Here is a 20,802-nt window from a genome sequence, read left to right as displayed (position 1 = left end):
TAATTAATTATTTTGTGAGTATCATGGATCAAGTTTGCCAAAGGGTTAGCTTTAGTTTCTAATCAGCAACGGGAAGTTTCTTTCCTTCTTTTTTTCCTGTGCTGCACTGCTCTTAAGAAGATCCTGCCTTGGTTTCTTTCGGTTTTGATATAGCAGAAGTTTTAGAAATTTCAGAGTCTATTAAGAAGTAACAAAGCGGAAGAGAATACATAAAGCAAAAGAGCAGAACACCATATAATTTCAACAAAACTGGCAGAAAAATACTGCTAGAAGAACATTTATATTCAGGGCCCTCCCTCCAGAACAAGGGAAAAGAGCTCCATGCGCTAGAATCTTGTCTCAAACTTAATTGTATGAAACAAGCTATTGAACACTAATTTGAAGTGAACATCTCACGACCACAGCTAATACGATACAAACAATGTGTACCTAATTATATACCAGGATTGATTTAGGTGAAAGATGGAACTGCAGAAGAAGTGGTGACAAGACCTGAGAGGAGGCCAACAATCACAGCACCGTTATAGGTGGTTGGCTCTGCCTGCATTGAATTGTTGCGATCATCGACAAATGTTTCATTTAAGAAGGGACCACCAACAAGTGCTCCAGTTGCTACGTTGGGATTAGGTTCCTTTCTTTCAAGCCATGTCCAGCCATCTTTGCAACCAGTTTTTGCATCAGCTGGGATTGAAGCTCCCCTATGATGCACATATTGTGGATAATTCTCGCCATACCCAACAAGAAAGCTCATCTTCATAGGATTATTTCCCAAGACATAATCAGCCTAAAAAGTAAGGTAATACAGCATTATCAGGTTTGCAAGTAATCATGGCTCTTGGACATGGTAATTCGTCACATCCTAAAGCCTACACCATGTATGAAACAAATATAACATGGGCAACCTACCTGGGATCTAGCAAATTTCCGAAGATCTGATGGTTTATATGAATATCCATTGCAGGATAGCTTTGCAGTTCCTGAACTATGCATGTAATCGCTGTAAAGAGAAGCTAAAAATGCAGAAGCAACGGGATGCTGCAAAGCATTCCATTCACTGACCCATATAAGACCACCTGCACCAATAAGTGGAAATAAGGCCACGGTAAATGGGTATAAAATTTTATTAAAACTTTGAACATGTGCCACACATTTTGAATATCAAGAAAATTAGGTGGCTTTGAAAAAGAATATTACTATCTGTTCTACTCTGTGTGGCCGTTGGAGAATCTGGGATGAGACTGCACATAACAGCCTCGGCTGTTTTTCTATACATCTGAAGGCCCGAGTTTGAGGTGTCTTTGTTGCCAAAGAAAGTTAGTCTCGACAGCAAAACCTGCATCCAGAATAAATGAATTGTTCTCTTAAGAAAGGACATCTGTATTTCAAATGTTGTTGAAGAAATGTACTTTCCAGTTCAAGGCCTAGTGCAAGGTATCTTAGTTTCCAAGAAATTAGCCCATCATCTATATCTGAACACATTCCAAACAAACGAGGATCTTGACTTGAGAAATTTTAGAGATGGTACCTTCAGGAAAGAGAACCAATGAACACAAATCACGCCAATAATCTAGTAAATTTTGGCATAAATTAAAAGTAAAAGAACATAACTCTGTCTTGGAATGAAATCAGTATGCTTTAAACATACGTATGCCAAATATAGAACATGTCCTAAGATTAAAAGAAAAGGGGGATAAAATTTACATCCAGTTTCTTGGAACATGACAGATACCTGTGTTCCTGCAAGTTTGTTATCCCAACTGAACCATGTTGCACTTTCCCATTGTGCGAAGACTTCACCGTTTTTCCCAGTCACATACTGAAGATATGATTTATCCCCCGTTGCATGATAGAGCCAACTAGCTGCCCACAAGAGCTCATCCCCGTATCCTGTTGAGTTGTAATACGTGGAAACTTCTGGGATACTTTCACTGTAAGAACCTCTATATTTGTCGGCAAAAGTAAACAGCTCTTTAGCATGCTTAAGCAGCGTGCTTGAATACCTGGAATCAGATTTAAACACCAAAGATGCTGAAGCCAAAGCTGCTGCAGTTTCAGCTGCAACTTCTGTCCCAGGAGAAGATGTGTTAATCTGAGTAAGGGGCCTCTTTTCACTCATAACTTCAGGTCTTTCCCAACAACCATGATCAATTTCAGGGTCACCAACCTGTTCCAAAATGATAGCTGATCATATAAGAAATTGTTCATATCCAGGATTCTGCAGATGAAAGATAAAGTTCCTAGCATAGCTCTAGGGAAGGTTGCAGCTCACACTTTGATTCATCACTACCTTGATCAAATGGCTCACTAGACTAGTTTGATTTTTTTCTCCAACAATAAGATTCCAGTTTCAGGGAAAGCCTTGACAATGACAAAGAAGAATGCCAAACTCTGGAACTTAAATACCCCCAGACAATCAGCATAAATTTCAAGTTTCTTCCACTTCAAGTGCTCTGAGTATAGCTTACTAAGGCTTGCAAATAACATCATGACTCAAAATAGAAACATTTAGAGGCTATGGAAAAGGAACTAACTTGAACGTAGAGCACATTCTCTTCAGGATGCGCATTGATAAGGTAGTCAGTGATCCATTTGAGCGAATCTTGTGCCGGATCCAACTGATTCACTTCAGCCATTTGACCTCCATACTCAAGGATGGCCCATGAAAGTACTGTAGCAGTAAAGGCCATTGGAAAACCAAACTTCATAAGATCCCCAGCATCATACATGCCTTTTGAAAGATCCAATTTCGCTTGACTTCCATCTGTAAGAGCTGAATCCCCTCTCCAACTAAACTTGTTACTATATCCCAACTCGCCAGCTGGATTAATTAATTATCATCTTAGTGTTAACATTCATGACCAGAAAGATAATTACAAGGTACAGAAGATTGCAATGCAATGAAAATAGACACAACCAGAGTTACCAAGACAAAATTTCTAAGTAATCAAATCAAAGATAGATAAAACAAGGCTTCCTAGCTCAAGAAAAGATCCTAACTTGTGCTATCAATTCAAAACAACAACAATCAAAACCAAATCCCAGTCCCTTTCGTTGCTTCCTTACATTGTGTTTTAACTTTAAACAATCAGAATTATAATCATGTGTTCAACAAAAAGAATGCTTCGAGTATAGAATAGTGACTGAAACTAAAGTAAGGGAAAGAGAACATACATCTTTGAATGTCAAAGAATTGCACAGCAATTTTCAGAGCATCAGCATATTTCTTCTCAATAGCACCAGGAGGCCCTGTAATAGGAGCAGCCCCTTCAGATTTCTCAGTTTTCTTTTGGACTGTATAAACAATGGCATCATAAACCAATGCCAATGTTACTACCACCAAAAACCACCAACAGCAACCTCTAGAACTTGGTTTCACTCTCATTTTAACAGAACTAAATCACTCAAAACCAAATCAAGATCAAATCCTTAACGTCCATATCTGAAGAAAATGAAATTCTACGATAAAGGGCACTCCCCGTGTGCTTGCATTAAGCAATGCAAGGACGAAATTTGGGGTGGCTTTTGGGTGTTGTGTTCAAGGTGTTTGTTATCACATGAAAAGCGAAATGATAGTAGTTGATAAGATGGTTGCTTTAGGCGCCAGAATCCTACTTATCAAGCTGCGGTTAAGTTAGATTTTTAATTAAATAGTTAATTAACCTTTTGCCTCTAGTCTTCGGCACAAAACGAGACACCGACAGTCGTATTATTATTTTCCTAGTAAAAACTATGATTCAACAGTTTTCATTTTGGTCTCCATAGGTTTATGATCCTATAGCTCAAGGGAAGGTGCCTGTTAATTACTCTTTTTTTAAGAATTTCTTTAGTGTTATAAAGTATACAAATATTAAAAAAAACATAAAGTATAAGGACTGAAATGAAATGTGACTGACAGTACAATGGCTAGGTAATAATTTTTTCTTGTTCTCTTTAAGTTTTGTAAGTTTCCCTTCGTGAAATCAGAGATGGATGTTGACTTGGTCAAGAGAGAGGACTCGTGTCTGCCGTTTAATAATGGGACCCGTTCTATATGGACCGTTCAATCGGGTCACTGAAAACAGGTGCACGATAAGGACTGTGGATCTGTTTATTCTTTGAAGCTGATTTGTGATGGTCAGCTGTGTTTTTAAAGCAAACGCCAGTAATGGCTATGGGCTTCAGTGACAAGAAGATGGCACCCAGGATGTTGGTGTGGTGTCCATTTCAGAGAAAGAGACAGACTATTAAAAGAGTTGGTAAAGCGTGACCCCCTGTTTTGTGGTAAATGTTGAGGTCCAAGAAGATGAGATATATTTTGCTAGCTCAAAGTATAAAATGGTTATAAAACTTAACCCGGTTTAGTTTGATTTATTTATAGATCTCGGTTAATTATGAAATTAGACTAATTTGAGTTGAAAAATAAATATAATAAGGAATTGATTGAACTTAACCTTGTTAAAAACTTAAATTAATCTATAAATTAATTGAATTGAGTAAAATACAATCTAAACCCATTTATTTATTTTTATTAAAATGATATAATTTTAATATTATTTAAAAATAAAAATAAATATTAAACTCGAATTAACTCTTTTATCCTTGACAATCACCGAATCGAATTTTACAACTATAATATTATGAAATTTATACCTAAAACTTTTACTTCAGCAGGGCTTCTTCAATTATTATTAATAGCAAGAAAGTTTTTTCTTTTTTCTTTTTATTATAAATAAGAGGTTCAAACTCGTAGTTTTTCTATAGTTTTTTAGGAGAGAGCATAAATGACAGTTGAGAAATGCCCTGGGCAGAGAGAGTCCTAATTTTGTTTAAAGGGCTGCATTATTGTGTTGCTAAAGAAATTTGGGCATGAATAATTTCCCTATATATTTACTTTTCATGTTATAGTTCTAAATTGCAGAGACTTGATGGGGAAATAAATATTTTTTATTTATTCAACGTTAAAAATGTTTTTAGATAAATTTATAATTTAACGGTTTTAGCTTTTAAATTGTACTAAAATTAACCAAATTTTTATCATTTTTTAATAAAAAAATATTCAAAAACCTGTTCAGTTTAATTAGTTTCAAGTCAGTTTTTATAAATACTTTAGATAATTCGATTAATTCAATCTTATTTTGTAATTAGGCTGTGGATCCGTTATTTATCAAGATAGGGAGCAAAGTCCCAAACGCGGCCGTTTCCATGGTCGAGTCACCTCCAACGTGTAAAACTTGCCACTATCAAAGCCCAAGAAACAACCAATCAGCTATTGACATGTATTTGTCTCTCTCCAATTCCATCGCACCTGATTAATCAATCACTCAACACCAATTCCAGGCACCAGTTTTTTAAGCAAACAATTAAAAGGTAAATTCCTTCTTCCTCTTTTTAACCTAGTTTATTATTTCCGCCAAGACCGACGGAGAGACGCCTCTCTCACTCTCCATTCTCTGGCTTCCTGTTAATTTCCTGCCGATCAGGTACCTTGCCTTTGATCACGAGCAATTAACTTTTACTCTGTTTATTTTTGCTCTCGTTTAGGGTTTAATCAGGCGAACAATTAGGTAATCAAAATGGCTAGAACATATAGATTTATTAGCAAAGAATGTATTTTGAAAGGTTAATTACAATTATAACTGTTGTTAATATCGTGATTAAGAAGTCCATGAATGCGAGCAGACGCGTCACTAAAACTGAGCATCTGTGTGTAAGTTTTGAGTTTTAGGAGTTAATTTGAATTAATACAATTCTGTGAATCGTGTGATGTTGCGGCACTCCATGACCGCAGCGCTCCGTAATGATGAGTTTATTAGCCTAGAAACTTGTAGTTTTTAACATTTCAATGTGATGCATTTGAAAAGAAGATATGTTCATTTATTTATTTTGATTAAAATTTTCGATGCTCGTGGATCTTAGTGTTATTGATAAGAAACCGAATTTTGAAATTATGTGATTTGTGGCAAAACTGATGGACGAAGAGTGATTCATGTGATGTTGCGGCACTCCATGACCGTAGCGCTCCGTAATGATGAGTTCATTAGCCTAGAAACTTGTAGTTTTTAACATTTCAATGTGATGCATTTGAAAAGAAGATATGTTTATTTATTTATTTTGATTAAAATTTTCGATTCTTGTGGATCTTAGTGTTATTGATAAGAAACAGAATTTTGAACTTATGTGATTTGTGGCAAAACTGATGGACGAAGAGTGAAGTTAGAAAGCAGAATGTGAAATTGTGGAGTTGTTGATGTTGTTGACAAATGATGCTGTTTTGTGACCGTGTATGTTTACAGGGGGAACTCCATTGATGGTCTTATGTGTGTATTGAGGAATTGTTTGATTCAGAATTTAACTTGAGGGGATGATTACAAGTTCTGGGAATAATTATGATAGATTTGTGCATGTGTGATTCTTGTTAATCATATGATCGTTTTGGATGGATTTATGTGTTGTTTGGTATGACTTTTGAAAATTGATTAAAGTTGTTTTTTAATTATTGACTCATAAAAAAGTCATAAATATGTGTGGTTAGAAATAACTTTTCACTTGTGAATTCTAATTTATACTACTACATCTATTCTTTACAAAAGTTGCTTTGAGTAATTTTTACCAAACATACTTTATTTTAACTTATTTTTGTTAGGAGTTATTTATGAAAAACAACCTTTTGAATTATGACTCGAAGTCAAAAGTCTTTTTTACAATTCATGCGAAACATACTCTTATTTAGTCGATTGGGAGTCGATATATGATGTTGATGGATTTATTTAGTCCATTAAGATTAGATATATGGATTTATTTAACAGTATTCAGTATTATGTTTTCCGATCCATGTTTGGCCTGGAACCTGATTGTTATTTTGTTATCTTTGCATTTGAACAATCTTCTTTTCAACTGGAGAGTTTCTGATAATCTTGTTGGTAGCTGTTTTTCTGACTTCAAATGTGCTTTATGTAGTTGTACATGGAAGGTGAAACTGGTAATCAATCTAAGCAAGAACGTTTTAGAACAAGGTGGACACCATCCCTTGATAGGATATTTGCAGACTTGGTAGTGCAGCAGATTCAGTTAGGAAACAGACCAAATAATGTATTTGACAAGAAAACTTGGAATCACATACGTGATGAATTCAACAAGGAGACGGGTTCAAAATTTAATAACAATCAACTGAGAAAGCACCTTGATGTACTGCGGACACGATTCAATAATGTGAAGTCAGCATTTGCTCGAAATGAATTTGCTTTGGTGGATCCCTGTGGTGTTGGATTTGATTTGTGGGAAGATTCTTTTGGGGTGTGTTTCTTTCCTGCAGTTACCCTGTTTTACTTCTTGATCATCTTATTTTGCATTCTGATATCTTCTACTTACAGGCACAACCTAGGCCTGAGACAGTTAAAGTCAAGGACTGTCCCATATATGAGCAACTCTGCAAGATTTTCACAGATACATCAGCTGATGGGAAGTATGCCCAATCAAGTCACTTTGAGGGCTTGGACAAATCTGTTGGAAATGATATTGCAGGTAGAATTTCATGGCCAGATGGCGGAACCTCTCGTTCCGAAGATCCATCATCATCATCAAAATTATCGAAAGGAAATTCTGTATCATCAGAAAAGGCAGTGAAGAATGCAGGGGAAAGAAAAAGGAAACGTCGGTCTGAGACACCTTCTTCAGAGCAGAATAATAGGGATCAAGAACTTAATGAAGCTATGGCAGAAGCCTTGTTGGAGATGGTATCTGCTTCAAAGTGGAGGGAAGTTGCTGCAAGACAAGATGAGGAGAGATTTACCATAACTAATTGTATTGAAGCTCTGGATGAGATTCAAAAGATTGACCAGCAACTTTACTTTGCAGCTTTGGACCTTTTTGAAGACCCCACCTTACGAGAGACCTTTCTCTCTCTGAAAGGTGATGACCTTCGGTTGACTTGGTTGCAGGGCAAGTGTGGTAGATATAATCATTTTGTAGGTTAAGGCATATGTCATTTTTAAACCCCCCGCCCCTCGTCGTTTTGCTCTCTCTAAGATCTTTACTGCCACTCTTAGTTTTAAGTAGCAAGAATATCCATATCATGGCTTAAAATCTTGATGTACATGGGTTTTAGTAGTGGCAAGGCTAGCACGCTGCTAGGAACTTTCGGTTATTCGTGATTGATCTGTGATTATCACCACCCACAAGGCGCTTGGACCGTATTAGCAATCCTGGTGCCTTGTGTTAGTGGTGTTTTCCATTGCGGGTGGTGGAGAGCCTTATAGCCATGGTTTTAAAATACAGACCTGCAACGGTTGAAAGAAGATTAGGTAAAAGGAAAAAAATCTCGATTGACCTGTAGGTTGACCTATTAACAGTAAGGAAAGTATCGAGCTGCTTGTGGATAGGCATTATATTCCATTCATTCTCCAATTCTATTCATTTTCGTTGACTTTCTTTGATTTTTTAAAAAAATTGGGGTTATGGATAAGCATTATATACCATGTCCCGGGTTAGGGTTTTCCCTCTTTGTGGATCGACTTGGCAGTGATCTTCTTTACTTGGTATGAAGGTTCATTACAGAGGAGCGCTAACTGCGGGTGTTAATTTTGCTCATGAACTTCACTTATCCCAATTGGGCCACGGCATGCTAACTTGAAGGTCAATCTACCAGCTAGGCTGATGTAAGAGATGCTCTTGGAAAATTTCTCTATGGCGCACCAATTTTCTATCCCTAACATGAAACTCGACTTGTCAAAATCTGGCTGATGGCGATGACTAAGAACAAAATCTACAAAGTGCGTATTTTGTGTCATGCCTCAGAAATCAGAAGCACTCCGAGCAACATTATTAAAGATTCAGTCTAACAAAGCCAGGTGGAAGATAATGAAAATCACTATCATCATGAACCGGGATGATGTAGCACGGAATCTTACGTCTTTGCAGACAAACTCTTATTATAATCTGAATTAGCATTTTGGCAGAGGCTCGGAAGTTTCAAAACCTGAATTTGGGGCGTAAAATTATGATAAATTCATAAAAAATTTTAAAAAAATGATAATGATTTCATCAGTTTTGAATATGATTTCCAAATTAGAAATAAATTTACACACACACACATATATATATATCTTTAACAAACCCACATATGTAACTTCAATTTAAATCAATTAAATTCTATAATTATCCATTACACTTATCCCATTAGCCAAAAAATTATTTTTTCATAAATTACCCATTTGTAATGACAATATTTATCTTAACTAAGAAATCATCATATCCATACACCTATTAACAATGAAATAATTTTTTGAACTCGTTCATTCAACAAGGCATTAAGCTACTTCTTTATTTCATGACTTTATACTAAAATTACTATATAAGAAAATAGCTTTTGCAATAATTTAAAATAAGCGACTAAGTAACTTCAAAGTGTTAAACACCTACTTGGTTCTTGTACGCATGAAAAGGTTTCTTGTTGCTGATTAGGTCTTGTGTTTTTTTTTATACCAACACAATTTACCATATCATTGCTTATTCATTTAAACCAGTACAATTCTGACTCTAGTTATATATTTTTTTAATTAAATCCAATACTCTTAAATAAGTTAGGTTGAACTTTTAAATTAAGAAGGATAAAATGCACTTTTTAATTATTTTTATCAATATAAATCCCTAAACTCTCAAATGATTCACTTAATTCATCTAAAACCACCCTTTTATATTAACGAAGTCCAAATCAAAACCTCTCCCCCCCCCTCCTTTTTTTTTTAATATGTCATGGCCAAACTTCAACAAGGAAAGAATGTGAGAATTTTTCTCAATTTTTACAAAAAATCATTATTCAATTAACCTATCAACATTAATTATCTATAATTTTGGTAAAATTTCTAAACAATTTTATCAAATCTCAATTGTCTCAATTTTCTTTTTCTTTGTTGAAATTCATTTTAAAAAAGAAAGTGGGGATTTTTCTTCTCTCTTTAAAAATACCTTACTCAATTCATCTATTAACATTTATAAGCCTATATTTTCCCACGATTTCTAAACAATTACATTAAAACCTTAAATCTCTCAAATCTTCCTATTTGATCCAAACCTCTAATAAAAAAAAAAAAAATTTGTTTTTTGTATTTAAAATTAAACATTTACCCAATTATAATTCATGCTTTCTTTTGATCATAATTTACATTATTCCCATAATTAATTCACAAACCCACAATTTTACATAATCATGATAATTCAATTCCTTCATCAAAACATAAAATTAGAGAAAATAAACACTTGGAGCATGTTCTTTACCTTACTTTGATAAGGATTCAAGGAAAAAATGCAAGAAAAATCAAGTTTTCTTTTCCTCCCTTTTCAAACCTCAACCTGAATTTCTTCTTCTAAAACACTCACAACACTAAAATCACTCCTCTAAATTTGTTCAACTAAGTTAATTACTCTAATTATACAATTTTATTGATAAAATCAACAAGAATTCAAGTTGAAAAATCACACAAATCCTCCCCCTTTCTTTGTTTCAAACCGTCACAACAACATTAATTTTTTGAATAAAAAAATAATTTTTTAACTTAAAAATACCAAAATGTCCTTCATGAACTTGAAAATCACAATGAAAAACCATCATGAAAGTACACAAATACCCTAAATGCATGCCTTAATTTTTGTCTTTTATAAAGGTATAATCATATTTCTATTGTATTATAAAATGTGAAAAAAAAAACCCATGATCAACAATTCTAGTTTTTTTTTTTTTTTTACCTCAAGGGTAAATAAAATTTTTAATTATTTCAAAGTTTTTTTAATAAACTAAATTACAAATTGTTAACTCGGGTAAAATCATATTCCATTTCAAAGTTTATAAAAGGACTAAATCATATTTCGTCAATAATATGTCTCCAAACAATCTTTATTAGTCATGACTAAATAATCATCATCGCAAAGACACATTTTTTCTCCGCTCAGGGGCAAAATAATAATTTCATTATAACAATCCACAATAAAATATGTTTTGTGTTACAGTGAAAATTTCTACTTAATTATGCAATAATTATTATAAAAAATGATATACCCGGGCGAGGCTAAACTCATGCTGGTAAACCTGGGGAAACGACCACATTTCTGCTTTCTGCCCCATCCAATTCCCTTTCATTTTATTCATTTCATTTAACATGAAACACAAACTCAAAATCCATGCATGTGGGGGGGGGGGGGGCGCAAAAAAAAGGGCATGGCATATACTGATGGTACAGTGGCTCTTACTAATAAACCAATACAAATGTACAGTTGGCTCCATTGCACAGACATAACTTAACCGAAAGATATTTTCACCTCAGCAGCAACCAAAGATTTGCAGCTAAATAAAGACGTAAAACAAAAGATTGAGTGTAGGTTACAACATCAAGGAATGGACTCTACTTGCATCCTCTGAGCAGGCCAAACTAGACAATACTTTTTATCTTGCATGTAGCCTATATAAAGGCGAAAAACCTTTAGTTCAATCATATCAACCATTTTATCTTTCCACGAGTAAAACAAAACCAAAAGGAAATACGACCTGCAAATCATGCAGTCCTCTGATCTTTGTGGTCTATACTCCTTTAAGCTTGTACATATTCAGCATTTCTTCTTCTATTGGATGAGTAGTGCCTGCTATTACAAGGCAGTGCAGGGGCGCCCCAAAATCAACTGCCAGAAGTTGCCTCATTGTGCCAGCAACTATCTTCTGATCTTCGCTTCCAAGCCGAGCAAGCCCAACACAATTGGTGTCTTCATTGTATGCTGCAATTCATGAATGACAAAAGTGTAATTCTTAGTACAAAATGATTCAGATTCTTCTCCACAAGCCTAAAAATGTTGAGAAACAGGATTTCACAAAAGCTTGAAGATCAAGATGCAACAAGAAAAGAAAAATGATATCCATGGGATAACGTGTTAGGCTGGAGGAAAATGACAGGTCATGCTTGCATTATACGCCAGGCACAGTCCAGAATCCGAGATCTATGGTGATATATGCGTGTAAAACACTCTCCTAAGCTATTTACTGTTAGAGAGGATAAAAGTTAGCACAATATGAAGTCAATAAACAAAGAATATGATTTTGCAAATCCCTCAATCCTGAAAAATAGTTAATAATTGTGAGCCTCACCAGATTCTCCACGGTCTCCACAGTTTTGCTCAATCTCCAAGAGTTGCTCAATCGCAGTATTTATGGTCATGAATCTTGGTGGTTCATATAGCTTCTTTCCTCTGAGCCATTGGTGAAAAGTGATTGTCAGTCTAGAAATAACACAAACGTAGAGGATAAACTAGCCATTAGCCTGCACAGACCTGCACAAGGATTCCCATGTAGGTTCCTTCACTTTTATATCTGCAAAGCAGACAAATACGCATAGATCAAATTTTTCTAGTTTGACAGCATATAAAATAGGAAGCTTTTGCAAGGTTACAGGATAAACAACCAGAATTTTCAACAACTAGCGCTCTTTTTATTTATTTTTTTGACAAGTAAAAGGTGGAATTTCTGGTCATAAAATAACAAAAAAGAAATGGTCCTTATGGATATTGGAACAATTATGTATGAAAATTGGAATATTATGTCAATAGATGATAGCTCAACAAAAGTGACTCCTATACATAACTGAGGGGGCAGGGAGGCTCAGCCCCTGATTACATAGAATAGATGATCCTTTAAATTCGCATTCCAAGATACGCAATTCTTATTAGTGCTGCAAAGCCAATTGACAAAAAAAAAGATAAAGTGAACCAAGACTTGCAATTTATCACCGAGGTTGGGAAACAAAACGTCAGACCAAGTTAAAGTCTGCATAATGCAGAGGTCACGAACCCTATTGTTGAATAACTAGAGTTACGCCTGTATAGTATAGAATTCCATTGTATGCATTTGCAACAACTCAGAATTTACCAGGTTGCATTTATCAGTTCTGCTGCCTAAAAAATTGGTGTGTGAGAAAAGAAATTCTCACCTAATAGACAAAGAGTATGCAACCCAAGCTCACGATTTCTTTGTATCTTCTCATAAAAGCTATCAGGTTTCCATGTATCTGTAAAAAACGGAATTGAAATTGTCTCTCCATATCGATACAATTGCAACCCACAAATCCCAACAGCATTCATCACCGATGCATTATGTATCACTTTGACCTCAACCCCTAATTCCTTAGCTCGAACAACAAGATCAGTGTGAGTTGTAGCCCTGCGTTTCCAAATAAATAAATAAATAATTGAGCCAAAATACACGCTTTGCAATCATAGAAAACGAAATTGAAACGAAAAACCAACAGGGACTTACCCAAAAGGATCTCCAACAACAAGAAAAGCCACGTCAAATGAAGTAGCTTCAGACAACACACTGTCTACTTTCTCTTCTACCATCTCTCTATCTGCAACGGTAATGAGTTTCCCATACAACTTTTCCTGCAAATCCAATTCGTCCCAGATGCATATTTTATAGATTATTAACTAAAACAGTATTAATTCAGAGTTTAAATGAAAAAAAAGAGTAATTACCAGAGTGGAGAGTCCATCAGTCGAGAGACCAAAGGAAAGAAGAGAAGTGTACGCTTCCATGTAAACTTTCTCACACTTCTTCACTGCTTCTAGTCCTCTCAACGTGATGTCCTTCTCGTCACCTAAACCCAGACCTATCAAGTACAGCATCTCTCCCTCTCTGTATCGCTCTTGCTTAAACCCTAGTTCCTTCGTTTCTGCTAAGTAGGTGCCAGCAGTTTAGGAAAATAAAAGAGAGAAGTGAGTTAGGGATACTGTAAACCCTAGAAATCTAACAATCACCGCAAGCCAGGAGAGAAAAAAAGAGAGGGGAAGCAGTGAAGGGAAGGGCTTGAGATTAATGAAAGAGAAGGGGGTGGGAAAACAGGTGCCAGGGCTAAAACCCAGAATGAGAAACGCACAAAACCCAAAACACCCTCTCAAAATAGCTACGCTTTTTGACTGAACCAAGGGCACAACAATAATCATACTATTTAAATCCACAATGTATACCGCCCCTTGAAAAGAAAAGAAAAAATAAACCCAGCCCAGGCCCTCCGGCCTGATATGAGGGTCCACGATTTTAGACTTTTCTTAGACCAGGATTGATGGGCTACCCAGGGCAGGCCCGCCTGCATGAACCCTTTTTGTTTTTTTGTTTTTATTCTTTTCCTTCCATTTCCATTATTCTTGGGTTTTTTATGGAATTTTTTATTGAATTTGTTTTTAATTTCACATATTTTTATGATTTTTTTAATATAATATGATTAAATTTTTACTTAGGTTATGGGTAAGATTTTAACTTTTTTTTAATATTAGAAGTATTCTTTTTGTATAGCTCTATTTAAATTTTTTTATTTTATTCATTAGTTTTTCTCATGTTTTATTTTATTATCATTTTATTAAATAAAAAATTTTGTAACACTAAACAAAGTTATAAAATACAATCTAGTTTATGGCTCATGTTTTGGGATCATATATATATATAGCCACATGTATCTCTCAATTTTTGAATTTAGTATTTAGTTAAATATCATTTAGTTTTTACTTGGTTTTTATATAAAATGATAACACATTTTTTTCTAATATGTATAATTTTCATTAAATTTTTTTATTTAATTTAATTTTTTTTTGTGTGTAGCTATTTTTATTATTGTTTAATTAAATAAAATTCTAATTCTAATAAACAAAGTTATTAAATATAAATAAAAAAATGATCCAGATTAAATATTCTAATTTATATCTATTTTTTAATTTTTTTTAATTTAGTGTTTAGATGATTCTCGATTAAATACATGGATAAACTTTTCTATTTAATATTAAGATTTTTTTGGGTCAAGAAACACGTTGGAAGAGGCTGCTTTTTTTTTTTGGAAAAAAAAATTATCCGACTGCTTGTGACCTCTCCTCGCGTTCTTCTGTACTGTTCTATTGCTTACAAATATCATAACAAGAACACCCCTGCTTCTCAATTTTTTTTTTCCAGTATTCATAATACCGCCTGAATTTCCACATGCTGAGCTTGTTTACATTGGATCAAGGATGGAGAAAGAAAGGATGGAATCTGAAGGTGTTAATACAAAAAAGAGTGTTGATGATCGTGTCTTTCTTATTACAAGTTGATCGGATCGACTTCAAAACCATGCCTTCTTCAAAGTTTCAATCATCATCCTTGAATTCTCTGTTCAAAGGAAAACACACAATTTTGTTAGTGACATAGTTAAGACTTTCAACATCCCTTCTTCCCTGAAGTTGCATCTGATGAATGCAGATAAAATCCTTTCCCAAAATTAAGACCCGCATTACTGACTTATATAGCATCACCTAGCTAGAAGACCTGTGCGGCCTCCATTGACCAATGCTTTCCCCAGGCCAAGCTTGTTTTTTAAGAAAAGTCGAAGCTTGAGTTGATACACTGACTCGTGGATCAACCCGCCTGACCCGATTCCTAGACCATTCTAGTATTGGACCGATTCGATTGTCGGAGCAGGTCTTATGACTATGGTTTAGACACAATTTTATTGTCATTTCCATCCAACATAGAATTTAATAAAAGCAATCCACCATGTTTGATTTTTCCTTGCTGATGAGGATGGGATTAATTAGTGTAATCTAAGTATACAATGCATGAGCCGTTAGTTATTTTTTGTGCTTATCAAGACCTGATTATAGAATCGTACCTGCGATCTAGATACCGGGGTTGAATGCCACTGCCTTGACATGTTGTGCAAGTCAAAGAACCAAGACCGTCGCAATTGATGCATCTAGAGACTTCTTTTTCATCCCCACCTAGCTCCACTGTCACTGAGCCAGTTCCCAAGCAAAATCTACATTTTTCTGCAGAAAGCAATCCAATTACGAAGAGCAGCCATCAGAATTTCAACATGGCAATATCATCTCATATCATCATCCAAATTCAGTTATGCCTCCAGTCTCGTCTCATTTCGTTTTTCTTGCTGAGAAATGACGTTCCTACAACATATACTCTTTAAAATCCAGCAACTCTCCTTCCCTTCTCTTGTAAACTAGATCATGAATTTGCGTGTTAAGATCTATGCCTACATATTTCAAAAGGAAATCTAGTACATTAGTTAAATAATGTGTGGAAAACTACTGGGAAGGAGAGGATGCTGAAACCAAGATCACTGATGGATTGGATTAAATCATTTTAGAAGCCAATCTTGTGACCACTAAGTTCACCAGCTAGCAGTTGCCACCATTAATGATGCTCTAAATCGTGATACTAAAAATGGTATAAATGTGTGCAGTTTGCAGGGGATACAGTTCAGGAAATCCAAATCTTCGTCCTAAAACATGCCGGTGCCCCTCACAGATTGCTACTAATGGGGTTATGCAGGGAGTGGAAATAGAAGAGGACATGTACAAAAAACAACCAAAGTGCACACATTTGCGATATGAATCTATAGCACCAACGTGGTAAAACCACCGATCCCATATGAAATAAATAAACAATATTTAATACATTGAGTTGAGATTAGATGGAATCGAAACTAAATTATCAAATTTAGTATAATAACGGAGCCATTAAGACCAGTGAAGATCTTGGAACCCAATACATTTGATAGATTGCAGGTAAGGGGAGCGTAAGAACCACCAATACCACATGCCTTGAATCTTTTGTTGGGACCCCAACTAAACTATCGAAGTCTATACAATCGACATTCAAGGCATGCTTATAACAATGTAGAACCTTAAATTCACAGTCCATCATTGAATTCATATATATAATATCGTTATTTAAGTCTGATACTCCAGCAGTGGTTACCTCCTGATGATTTACAGTAATTACAAACACGCACTAGCTCACAGAATAATGAATAGCTCAGTTTTAGTTCAGTGTTACTTACGAGCACCGCTGCCATTGCAAGGGAAACACGGCTGGGTATTATCTCGCTTTGCCTGCAACATGAACAAAACAATCACAGCTTAACGTCTGAAAAATAGTATAATGCTGAACTCCCGACACTAAAAAGACTAACTTACAGCATTATCAATCTGGGATTCGTAGAAAACAGGAATTCCTATCCCAACAGCAATGCTCACGACCCCGACCGAAATTGCAACTATCTGGTTTTGTTCTTTAAGAATTAACACTCTTCACAACAACATTACATGCAGAAACACTAAGAGCAAGTAAAGATAGAGAAAGAACCGTGTTCTGATCGAGATCAATAGCTCTGATGCATGGATAAGACACTGGTGACCGTTGATGATGATGTCTCGCGGACTTGAAGGATGACAGTGAAGAAGAAATATTGTTAAGAGGGCAGCATAGAAATGGTGAGTGAAGACGAGGGATGGAAGGCGCTACTGGCATTTCTTATTTTCTGCTCTCTCCAAATTTCAAGGGACTGCCTCTGTTGATGCTAGAGTTTCAACAATTGAAGCCTGACGGGCGCTTCTGGGGAAATTTTTGGATATGTGGGGACTGCTTCAAGCATCATCAGCCAGACAGTTGTGAGTGGGTGTTTCGTTGAGTTTTTTCCTATCAAGAACAATGCGTCCACGTGGCGTTCATTCTATGGATGATGAATCTTGTTTTTGTTTTCTTTATTATGGATTGTCATGGACTGTCTCTCGGAGCCCATATGCTTATCAGTTATGCTCAAGCTCAAGTCGTTGCAAGGGCGCAACGGCCCAAACCCTCTGTGATTCAAATAAATGTATTTCAAATCCAAAGTTTAGGCAATTAGTCATGGCAATCTTGCAATATTAAATCCGGATCGATGTGGAAAGTTAACTTAGGATTTAATAGACTTTATAGCTGAATCAGTTTAAATTTGTTAAAAAATCAGTCGGTGCACCAACCTGGCTAAATCTAGTTAATCTGGTGGGTCAACTCATGACCAGGGATAATCCTAGGACTGATCCAGTGTTGTTTTTTTTTTTCAAATATGATTTTTCTTCTATTCCCTTTTTTATATATATTTTTTAGTTGGTTATTAATACACATTTAAAGCTTATTATATAAATATTAGAAATAGTGTTTTACTTTTTTAATATGGGATTTGAAATCCTTCAGTATATGTATTTTATGTTTTTAGAAAAAAAAAAAGTTATGTTTTTTTAATATGAAATTTGAAACCTTTTAGTATATATACTCTATGTTTTAAAAAAAAAAATATTTTTTCAATGCGAGAAGCCCTTTAGTATATTTTCAATACTTCAACTAAAAAGTTATGGTTTAAATACTTCAACTTAAAAGTATAACATAATATATTTTTAATATAGAATAAAAAACTTTATTAAAAATATTCTTTTAAATTTCATTGTTTACAACATGTATAAGCCTATATTTATATGAATTTTTACTTAATTTTTTCATATGAAATATTGAAACTTTAAATATATTTTTTTTAAAAAAATTTTTAGGTTGATCCATAAAACCCGGGATCCGGCGTCTTAGCCGGGTCAACCCACAAGCCGGGTTTGATAACTATGCTTGCAACTCGATTGGATGACGAAGGTTCTTTTATTTTTTTAATTGCTTGGGGATGCAACAAGGCATTTATTATCTTTGGAACAACGGTGTAAACTGGTTCCTTTAAATTTTGAATTTTTTTTTATTTAAAATATATTTTTTTATGTTTTTAAATTGTTTGAATGTGCTAATATAAAAAAAAAAAAAAATTATTTTAATAAATTTTTAAGTGAAAAATAATTTGAACTGCCACCGCTACCACAATTTTAAATATTACATCAATGATGTTAAACCCAGACTCAAACAATGAATTAATCTAAGAAATTTGATATACAAGGTTTATCCAAACCATATAAAAAAAATTTTTTTTAAAAAAAATTGATTCAATAATCTGTAAATTAATTTAATAACCCATGAGTTAATAATGTAATCCAATAACCCATATTTTTTTCCTTTTGGGTTAGTTCTTGAATGCCTGAATCGGTTCTAACAACTATACTTATATAAATATAATATAAAAGGCTATCCTTCACTCTCAAATCCCATCTCAACAATTTTTTTTGTTTGCATATGAAATTATCAAATAAAAAATCTAAATATTGACTACTCTTATCTTCTCGGATAGCGACGGATCAATGGGAAAAAAATATTATATGGATTGGATTCATGTTGCATAAGCCTGTATCATCGGTGTAGTGAATTCTAGTTTTATTACTAGTTGCTCAAGCGAATTCTTGTATTGTAATTGATTGATTTAATTTAAATGTAGTAATTTCTCACAATTTTTCACTTGCACTTGAGTATGGTTTCTTTAACATAGCCTTGCGTGCTTGACCGGAGTAGTTGTCAAGCACTTTACGGGGAGATAGGTGGCGATCCCTTGGCCAATGCCCAGAGATTAGAGACAAGGGGTCGGCTTATTTTGACCTTGATTGGCATGGAGTTGAGGTAACCAAGAATAATCATGGCTAAGTATTGCTACGTGCTCACAATCTAGTGGGTGATGAATCTACTAAATTCATTTCTTCCTTATTTCAACACTTGCTAGACATGCTAAGCAGACACAAAGCATTCATTATATTAATTTAAAAACAATTTAAAAAATAGGAGTTAGATACAGCCAAACGGATATAATTAGACGCGCATGAGAGTGGCCATGATGTTGAATAAGGTTCTATGGCATCGTACCCTTTGGAATCCAAGGCTGTGGAAGTTTCCCTACGCACATGCTTCCTTTTTCCCCTTGGTTTCCCTTTCCTCTAGGTCCCATTTGGCTTTTCATCCGCCCCTCTACTCAATAATGGCTTCTTTTTTGAGTTGCTGCTTTTGATTTGCTTGTAGTCGACACAGTACAATCCATGTCTTGAGGATGGAAGCACTGTCAAAGATGAGGACCAATTTCAAAAGCTTTACATGTTTCCTTTACAGTACTGTTTTAGGCAAGAATTCATTTGGTGTCAACTGTATTGATCAATGAACATTACAGCAGAGGCTTCCCACTCAGTTTCTGGCTAAAGGAGCATGGTACCTCGAGTCCGACTGGACCATGCGGCCACGATAGGTGACTAGCATGCTCAGTTCCTGGCTAAAGGAGCATGGCACCTCAAGTCCGACTGGACCATGTGGCCTTGATAGGTGATTAACATGCTCAGTTCCTGGCTAAAGGAGCATAGTACCTCAGGTCCAACTGGACCATGTGGCCTTGATAGGTGATTAACATGAACGGGCACTGGCTAGCCTACCCACCTGGGCATGTAAATGATCGATATCTGCTCCGTGACCGGTAAACGGTAAGCACGTTTCAGTACAGTGACGGCTTGAAGCTGAAAAGATAGGAACCAGCTAGAGACGAATACAGGGATCGTGATCATGATTTCCATGTAAAAGTAACAGAGGAAAAGCCATATGCCGGGAGCCTTAGAGGATATAGGTCAAATATTGAAGAAAACTGATCCGGGCTATCTTTAATTAGATGACGGTGCTTTTTAATTAGCTCATTAATGAATGTCAAGTCAAGATTCACAGCATCATACTGTCATTAAAACCTCTGGTTATTGGTGGATGACACATTTATTTTACCATGAGATGTAACAATTCATTGCTAATGTTTTTTTATTGTTTTAGTCTTTTACAATATATAAGTCTTTATATTTTATATTAACATCAAATTGAAATATATCTTTTTTCTATCCAGGACATCTTGTAAGAGAATTGTTGTTATATTGTTTTGTAAATAAAAAGGTTTTAAATCATAAATAAAATTAATGAAAAAACAGGTTGCATTTCAAGTTTTCGTTAAGAAAGTTTTTGTTACTATATAATTGTTAAATAATATTTTTTTAATCAATAAAAAAATGTAATTATCAAACTTTTAGTTAAAGGATATACAAAAA

General features: G+C 34.9%; 4 protein-coding genes across 4 annotated transcripts; 1 reads left to right on the top strand and 3 right to left on the bottom strand.

The window, feature by feature from the left end:
- Positions 1-210: 210 nt before the first annotated feature.
- On the bottom strand, positions 211-3,605 carry LOC118052717 (endoglucanase 2). The gene is made up of 6 exons (XM_035063736.2): positions 3,172-3,605; positions 2,532-2,818; positions 1,730-2,164; positions 1,195-1,333; positions 907-1,073; positions 211-784 (listed from the first exon to the last, which is right to left on the bottom strand). The coding sequence occupies exons 1-6, from the start codon at positions 3,380-3,382 to the stop codon at positions 452-454; spliced, it is 1,572 nt and encodes a 523-aa protein (XP_034919627.1). The 5' UTR covers positions 3,383-3,605; the 3' UTR covers positions 211-451.
- Positions 3,606-5,302: 1,697 nt separating this feature from the next.
- Positions 5,303-8,391, top strand: LOC118052716 (L10-interacting MYB domain-containing protein). Its single transcript, XM_035063735.2, has 3 exons — positions 5,303-5,459; positions 6,937-7,272; positions 7,350-8,391. The coding sequence occupies exons 2-3, from the start codon at positions 6,943-6,945 to the stop codon at positions 7,950-7,952; spliced, it is 933 nt and encodes a 310-aa protein (XP_034919626.1). The 5' UTR covers positions 5,303-5,459; positions 6,937-6,942; the 3' UTR covers positions 7,953-8,391.
- Positions 8,392-11,189: 2,798 nt separating this feature from the next.
- LOC118052715 (probable diphthine methyl ester synthase) lies at positions 11,190-13,848 on the bottom strand. The gene is made up of 6 exons (XM_035063733.2): positions 13,489-13,848; positions 13,271-13,395; positions 12,945-13,174; positions 12,289-12,328; positions 12,107-12,207; positions 11,190-11,739 (listed from the first exon to the last, which is right to left on the bottom strand). Exons 1-6 carry the CDS (start codon positions 13,636-13,638, stop codon positions 11,549-11,551), a joined length of 837 nt encoding a protein of 278 aa, XP_034919624.1. The 5' UTR covers positions 13,639-13,848; the 3' UTR covers positions 11,190-11,548.
- Positions 13,849-14,914: 1,066 nt separating this feature from the next.
- On the bottom strand, positions 14,915-17,440 carry LOC118052714 (protein SPA, chloroplastic). Its single transcript, XM_035063732.1, has 5 exons — positions 17,141-17,440; positions 16,972-17,055; positions 16,836-16,887; positions 15,648-15,804; positions 14,915-15,148 (listed from the first exon to the last, which is right to left on the bottom strand). The coding sequence occupies exons 1-5, from the start codon at positions 17,303-17,305 to the stop codon at positions 15,127-15,129; spliced, it is 480 nt and encodes a 159-aa protein (XP_034919623.1). The 5' UTR covers positions 17,306-17,440; the 3' UTR covers positions 14,915-15,126.
- Between the last annotated feature and the right edge of the window lie 3,362 nt (positions 17,441-20,802).

The sequence above is a fragment of the Populus alba genome, chromosome 2, assembly GCF_005239225.2.
Source record: "Populus alba chromosome 2, ASM523922v2, whole genome shotgun sequence".
NCBI lineage: Eukaryota > Viridiplantae > Streptophyta > Magnoliopsida > Malpighiales > Salicaceae > Populus > Populus alba.
This window is presented reverse-complemented; position numbering and strand designations above follow the sequence as displayed.

Coding starts and splice junctions, on each gene's coding strand:
- LOC118052715 (XM_035063733.2), bottom strand. CDS start 13,638: ATGCTGTACTTGATAGGTCTGGGTTTAGGTGACGAGAAGGACATCACG. Junction 13,175..13,270: donor GTTGTTGGAGATCCTTTTGG/GTAAGTCCCTGT, acceptor TTGGAAACGCAG/GGCTACAACTCACACTGATC. Junction 12,329..12,944: donor GCATACTCTTTGTCTATTAG/GTGAGAATTTCT, acceptor TCTGCTTTGCAG/ATATAAAAGTGAAGGAACCT.
- LOC118052717 (XM_035063736.2), bottom strand. CDS start 3,382: ATGAGAGTGAAACCAAGTTCTAGAGGTTGCTGTTGGTGGTTTTTGGTG. Junction 1,334..1,729: donor ACAAACTTGCAGGAACACAG/GTATCTGTCATG, acceptor TTCTGGATGCAG/GTTTTGCTGTCGAGACTAAC. Junction 1,074..1,194: donor CACACAGAGTAGAACAGATA/GTAATATTCTTT, acceptor TTATTGGTGCAG/GTGGTCTTATATGGGTCAGT.
- LOC118052716 (XM_035063735.2), top strand. CDS start 6,943: ATGGAAGGTGAAACTGGTAATCAATCTAAGCAAGAACGTTTTAGAACA. Junction 7,273..7,349: donor TGTGGGAAGATTCTTTTGGG/GTGTGTTTCTTT, acceptor TTCTACTTACAG/GCACAACCTAGGCCTGAGAC.
- LOC118052714 (XM_035063732.1), bottom strand. CDS start 17,305: ATGCCAGTAGCGCCTTCCATCCCTCGTCTTCACTCACCATTTCTATGC. Junction 16,888..16,971: donor AATCCCAGATTGATAATGCT/GTAAGTTAGTCT, acceptor TTCATGTTGCAG/GCAAAGCGAGATAATACCCA. Junction 15,149..15,647: donor CCCCGGTATCTAGATCGCAG/GTACGATTCTAT, acceptor TCCTTTGAACAG/AGAATTCAAGGATGATGATT.